The sequence below is a fragment of the Brassica rapa genome, chromosome A02 (assembly GCF_000309985.2).
Source record: "Brassica rapa cultivar Chiifu-401-42 chromosome A02, CAAS_Brap_v3.01, whole genome shotgun sequence".
NCBI lineage: Eukaryota > Viridiplantae > Streptophyta > Magnoliopsida > Brassicales > Brassicaceae > Brassica > Brassica rapa.
In genome coordinates this window covers 7,131,666-7,138,562 of record NC_024796.2, presented here as the reverse complement: position 1 = coordinate 7,138,562, position 6,897 = coordinate 7,131,666, and the positions used below count along the sequence as shown (strand labels likewise).

General features: G+C 36.6%; 1 protein-coding gene and 1 pseudogene across 1 annotated transcript; both read right to left on the bottom strand.

Annotated features, from left to right (window-relative positions):
* Nucleotides 1–513: 513 nt before the first annotated feature.
* On the bottom strand, nucleotides 514–3,288 carry LOC103851968 (annotated as a pseudogene).
* Nucleotides 3,289–4,020: 732 nt separating this feature from the next.
* LOC103851966 (protein arginine N-methyltransferase PRMT10) lies at nucleotides 4,021–6,061 on the bottom strand. The gene is made up of 7 exons (XM_009128845.2): nucleotides 5,764–6,061; nucleotides 5,484–5,676; nucleotides 5,276–5,381; nucleotides 4,959–5,148; nucleotides 4,681–4,863; nucleotides 4,505–4,588; nucleotides 4,021–4,424 (listed from the first exon to the last, which is right to left on the bottom strand). Exons 1-7 carry the CDS (start codon nucleotides 5,983–5,985, stop codon nucleotides 4,248–4,250), a joined length of 1,155 nt encoding a protein of 384 aa, XP_009127093.1. The 5' UTR covers nucleotides 5,986–6,061; the 3' UTR covers nucleotides 4,021–4,247.
* Nucleotides 6,062–6,897: the final 836 nt, after the last annotated feature.

Sequence of the window (6,897 nt, the reverse complement as noted above, 5' to 3'; positions counted from 1 at the left end):
CTGGTTCTTCACCCACCGCGAACACTCTTCTGGGAAAATCATGACGCGGCGTTTTGCGACTGGTTGAACCCATTAGGAAGATGAATAAAAGGCAATAGATTTCTATTAGGATTTGTGTCGTATGGGTTTCAATTCAGAGAGGAACTGTTGAGAATATATAGAGGAAGAAGACAAAGGCTTTCAGTGTCGACGATTTTATGATATGGGGGAACTTTACGAAAAAACATTATAAAATTACAAGTTGTCTGACACAATCTATTGCGTGTATATTTTCAGAAATATGTGGGCATCCTCGAAGATAATACATTTGAAGGTAATAGGGGTATGACGGACATTACATATGACGACAATTCCTAAGCATAAGCCTAAAGTGCATTTAGCTAATTACGTGGTTTTGCTAATGTGTAGAGTGCAATTTCTCTTTAATTTATGACATTTTGTAAGAAACGTATTTCATTCAATACAGTGCAAGCATACTCAGAAAAGATCACGCTAATTGATATCAATTTGCAGTTAACAATCCAAGATGACAACATCATATCAAATCTTTAGGCAAGGTTCTGCCGATGAATATAAGCTGTCATTACAATACTTGTAATTATATAGGTGGTTAACAAGCTCACCATTTAATAGTTAATACTAATCCTAACTGAATATATCTAATAAAGAGATCTCTCCTCTTTCATGTGTGTTATTGGGCAATCTCCGGCCACGCACAAAGCTACTGAATAAATGCAGAGCTCGTGAGGGCTGCGCATAGGGCACCATATGAGCCGCTCCTCTCACCGTTGCAAACGTCAACAGCTTTCCATACTCGGTGACCCAGCCACCAACCTTAGTCATATCACAATCCAAACAACCACAAGTTTACAATCAGCTTGAGAAAGTTGCAGGGGCAAGAGGAAAACCTGGCTTCTGCTGATTTTACCATAGTTACAATGGAGAAGAGAAATTACCTGGTCTTTGTGGAACCAAGGTCCATAGGGAAGTGTGGTACTGAAGTTGAGATCATGAGCAAGTTCTCGTACGAGAGTTCTAGAACCAAGAAGTGGAACTACAGAATCTTGATCTCCGCTGCAATGTCGACAAGCCTGGGTGTTTAGCTGAAAAATACATTACAAGAAGTCATAAAAGGGATCTTTAATAGAATTCTTACCTGAAGATCCAAACAGAAGTTTTGTTCTGTATAATTCTCTTAAGAATCGGAAGCATGTTAATATTCCCGTCGATGCCACTGTAATTTACCAGTCTATGACATAGTCAAAGTGAAAAGGCAATATCAATCGTTATAAGAAAGTTCACTTACTATTGTGATCATTCAAAATATAACGAAAGATGATAAAAATGGTTTACGTGCTGCACATAGACCATTGGTAAGGTAGATGAGTCCGGTTCGCGTGAAGAGCGTGTTGCACCTCTGGGAGATTAAAATAAAACTGTCTTTCGTGCATCATACAAACATCCACTCCCATGCTTATCTGTGTAGCCTGAAACCATTTTCTAATGTTAACAAACAGATCAAAAAAAATATTCTGTTGGTAAGGAGGAAAAAAGGGACTTAAACCATTTTCTTGAGCCTCAACTCCTGCTCAATAATAGATGGGAAGCAGAGGTCGAGGAGAACGTCATAGACGTTGACATACTTAGTAACGAAGCTGACTTCAGTGAGAGCCTCGATGCACGCCTTGCTTATGTTTGGGAGACTGGTAAAGTCACATTGCCTGATGATTGCGTGTTTATGTTCATCAGAAATAAGCCCATGTGACCATAAGAATTCGTAAGCAGCTGAAGTGTCTGTGTCGAGCTTTAGGAGCGGATTCCCAATCTGATAAAATGTTAAAAAAAAAACAAGAAAAAGGAATCATAAAAGAGTTGGATCGAAAACCAAGAAGAAGATTATTTTTGCTTACAGCAATTCCTTTAACATTGATCTTGAACCCACTTGACTGTCTATTATAGCTGTGTATAGCATCAGCCAGTTGAGGTATGTAATGTCCTGCAAGAGAGTGTTGTCAACAGAAGACACTAATAAAGTCATTTCTGAATGATGACATCAAAAATCAGCAGCAACAACATGATCAAACACACCTACCTGCATAGCTTTCCCCAGTGAGAAAGAAGTGGCGAGCTTTCAGCTCTGGGAACTTACTGAACCATCTTAACAAAACATGTCAATCAATACACAACAGAGTCTTCAAAAAATTATAATATAAGCTGAAAATGGGATCTTGAATTTCACCGGTAGTTTCGTCCCCGGTGTTGTAATCAGAGCTTGTGTTGGAGTAGGACCAACCAACTCCTGCCGGAGACTCCACAAAGAGGAGGTTCGAGGCTACACATAGCATCAGAATCAAGTAGTTCTCTCTTCTATTTACATAAATATTATAAGAGAAGAAAAAGGAAAAACAACCTTTGTTCCAAGACATGGAGTTAATACGGAGGCCACGACCATCTCCTGTTGGGTAAAATGGACCCAACTCAGTGAAAGCTCCTCCACCAACTGATGAACAACCAGGACCTGCAAGATAAAGTTTAATTAATATCTTAACCATTATACAAATGAGTTCAGTAGATAGCGAAAAGCTACGCAAATGACACATCCAAAGCTAAAAGAAACATACAAAACTCCATTAAGCCAAAGGGTTAAGGGTTTGGTCTCCGGGTGTGTGTCTGCTTCCACAAAGTAGTAGAAGAGACTGCGGCCTGTTTCAAAGTCAACATCCACATAACCTGCATACTGTCTAAATAAGACTTTTGGTTGACCAGGAAGCCTCGCCACCAGGTCTTCTTCCGGATATCCTTCTGCGAAGTTGCAACCAAACCAATGCACTGTAACCACGACCACCACCATTGTCACCGCCAAGGCACCGTACGATGCCATGATCTGAAACATGTCAAACTACAAGTTTAAGTCCAATCTCACAGCGTAATTCTTTTTTTACACATAAAGGATCAGGAAAATAAGCCACAATGAGAAAAAGACAATTCTGCTAATTTAAATTATAGTCTCTGCTGATTATAAAAACTACAGCGAAACAAACCATTCACAAGCGATGGAAATATAATGCAGAAACATAGAAGTAGAAAACGACCTTTAAACTTGATCTCTCGTCTCTTTATCTGCTTGTAATAGTTCTGCGAGAAACCACAAAACGAACGATAGTGAAAAGGAAGCTCAAGGAGTCGAGAAGTTGAAGGATTTAACAGCTAAAGTCTGTGATTGGAGAAGAAGATGAAATCTTTTCTTTTGCTTACAGCTTTCGTCTTCCTTTAAGCACTCCAAACTCTTTTAAACTCCAATAAGCACTTTCCTTTTTGAAAAGAACTGTTCTTTCCTTTTCTTTTTCCGTCAGAATATTGGACATCATTTCCACACATAATGTTTTCTTCTTTATTTAAATGAAAGCATTTTTAAAATTAAATAAATTAATATACCAATTTAATACTTTCTCTATTCCGAAAAGAACCATGTATTAGAAATAAATATTTTAAAAAGATACATTTTTACATTTTTAATGCATTAATAATTAATGATAAATTTTGAATTTCAAAAAATATACTGTGTTTTGAAATTTTATTGGTCAAAATCTATGGTGAATAATTAGTTACAAAAAATTATGAATTGTTAAAATATACATTTTTAAAATAAAGGGAGTATAAAATTGATTTATTATTAATAGTTATATGAATTATTAAATATTCAAAGATTTCTAATGATATAGTTTGTAAATAACACATGAATTGAATGTAAGTTCTATACTATAATTATGTTTTAATAAGATAGATAAAGATAAAAGTAAAATTATATTTTATTAACAAATGCATTATTACTGTTTTCGAAAATATTATGTCTACTTTAAAAAAAAAAATAGACATATATGTAATAAATGTATGTAAATAATCAAATAAATCATATTAAGTAACTAATGAATTGGTCTTATAAAGAATTTTGTATAGAATGCTTTTTTCTGAAAAATAGAATATATGTAATCCACATCACTCAGTAAATTAAAACACAGCAAACATCAAAATGTTGACTGAATCAAATCAAAGGTAACAATCTAGCAATTTTCACTAAATACTAATAAAAATTTGTTTTTAAAAAAACAATACTGTAAAGACTAGTTTCTAGTTACCAATGTAAATTGCTCGTTACATAAAGGAAAAGTTGGAAACAAATAGTAAAACATTACATTTGGATTCATTCATTGGACGCAAGAACCACCAAGCTCCATGCATCTGTATAATCATTCTATGAAATACATTTTCTTGAATGCCTCCTTAGGGTTGCCAGAAGCCTCTTTTATCTCGCAACTAAGCTCGACCTCCATTAGTCTGTGGTTTTCCTTGGACCGGCTCATCACCAAACCGAGATTCAGATTATCACCTTCCTCAACATTTATAGGATTGGACATAATGAAAACCTGCCACATTCAGATCATAACATGTCTTTCAGTTTGAAGCCTTAATCATAGAATACGGCAGGAACTGAGGGAGAACGTACCTGTTGTCCCCAGTGTGTGCAGTGTCGTTCACTTGGAGCTGTGGTTAACTCGATATCTTGCTGCGCAGGATCTTCTTTTCTACCCTATTTACAGAAGAAAAAAAAACAAAGTATAAAGTCTATTTAACATTACACACAAACATAATGCAACACAGAGAATCTGTATATGAACTAACCCGGAACTGAACATCAAACCAACCACCAAAACCACATAGAGTCGTGTGCCCATTGATGACTGAGGTTACATTAGATCTGACTTCCTCTATCTCACTGACAGTGGCTGTCAAACAATCCATCTCTTTGACAAGTGTAGGTGTGCCTATCACTTGAAGTGGATTCAAGTCATTCCACACAGCAGTCTGCCCCCAAAAAAGACAAACTTTTTATGAGTTTTCCATTTAAATAACAGAGCAAATTGTTCATTAGTCACCTAGGGACCTTTAATGTCACGTACCTGTATGTAATGCTTTTCTTGCTCTAGAGCAAAAGGTTTAGTCAAAACGCTCATATCAACGCCGTAGTAGCTTTTGATCTCATCTGAGAAGTTATCCCAATCAGCCATTGCACCATCCAAATCATTCTTCTTCCGTTCTGACAAAGTGGATTTGATGGGTGCAAGCCACATGCGAGCATGACTTGGGTACCTATTGGATTCAAAGTCACATACACAAACATCAAACCAAATCTTTTGACCACATTGTTAATTAATGTTATCAACTTATTCATGAGATCTAAATCAAACCATTTGATACAATAACAGAAACAACTTACATGACACCGGTCGGCTTTAACCAACGGTCACGAGCAGATATAACAGAATCAAACATGGACTCACGCAGAAGAAAGTATCCCATCCACTCGGAGATAATCACATCAACTGCACATTAAAAATTGAAATACATATATATATTTGCTTTACTAATGTAATATCGTAACAGGTCACAACAAAACTGCTAAGTACATCTCAAAATCATAATACCTTTCTCTGGCAAAGATATATCTTCGACAGAGCCTTGAATCACTTCAACAATATCCTCAAGACCATTGGCTTTGACAAGAGCACGAGCGTGATCAGCCATGGAGGTAGCTTCCACCGCATAAACTTTCCTCGCACCAGCTTGAGCTGACCAAATCGCTAGAATCCCACTTCCCGTTCCAACATCCAACACCGTCTTTCAAAAACAAAACACAAACAATTAGGCAAGTTTTATTACAAATACATATACAGAGAGGACCAATGACATCAAGAGAAGTGTTACCTTGCCAGCGAAGTGGTGTTTGTTCTCGAAGATGGAGTTGTAGTAAGCGTCCATACGGACACGGTCCGAGAGCATGTCTTTCTGGTGGTAGAGGAAAGAGTATGTGCAGAAGTAGTTAGCGTAGTCTACTTCTTTGTCTACTGGAGGAGGCGACGATTTAACGCCACCGAAGGTTCCGGGAGCACGTCCGGACATTGCGCCGCCGTTTGATGAGCTCCCCATTGCTGCTGCTGCTGTTTTGTTTTGTGAGGAAAGTGATATTTGAGGGTTTTAATTGTTAGGGCAAACTGATTTAAATTAGGCAAGGTCTGCTGGTGTCTTTAGGGGTTTTGGTTACCACTTGCCACGTCATCGTTGTCTTTTATCATGCCACGTCAGCGTTGTTTAATTTAGCAGTTTTCTTTTTTTTCATCTAAAACATTTAATTGGGCGATACTACTAAATCCCACCAATGAGATAAGCACCTTGAAATTGGTAATGGGCCTTCGGAATTTTTCGGCTTGTTATATTTTAATCTAAGTATTCATACGAAAGCCCAAAACTCTGTTACGATATATACTAAATGGCTGGTTCATTAGTGGAGAGATTAGCTAAAAAGATTAAATTAATTGAATATCAGATATCGTGATTTGATTGTAAGCTTTTAGATACAGTAGAATCTATAGAGTTGAAGTTTTTCACCGCTTGGGAACTTTAGCTATCCTTAAACATTCTTGTCAATTCTCTTAAATTCTAAAGCATTTTGGGGGTTTCTCTTATTTTTGTCCACTATTTATAAACAATCACATTTGTCAACTTTGCTATTTTAATCTTCAAAAAAAAAAAAAAAAAAACTTTGCTATTTTAATTAGAAAAACATTTATAGCACTCACTGAAAAGGGAAAAACAATAAGGAAGTGAAGGTCCTTTTATTTATATATAAGTCATTCCTTTCCCAGCCACACAACGATCGAGAACTCAACGTAACGATTACTACTTGGACGGATCACAAGCTAACACCAACATATTTAAATCCCAGGCTGGTTAATTAAATGAATTGTTTGATTAATACTATAATTATACATCACACCACATGAGCTCCCTGTTTGTCTTCATGCATGAAGCATGCACAGTTCCACATAAACGGTCTATATA

Bases quoted from the DNA above. Each gene is read 5' to 3' on its own strand.
- LOC103851966 (XM_009128845.2), bottom strand. From the start codon at position 5,985: ATGGGGAGCTCATCAAACGGCGGCGCAATGTCCGGACGTGCTCCCGGA. The intron at 5,382-5,483 runs GTATTATGATTT...TTTAATGTGCAG, and splicing joins TATATCTTTGCCAGAGAAAG to TTGATGTGATTATCTCCGAG. The intron at 4,589-4,680 runs GTTAGTTCATAT...TTCTGTAAATAG, and splicing joins GGTTTGATGTTCAGTTCCGG to GGTAGAAAAGAAGATCCTGC.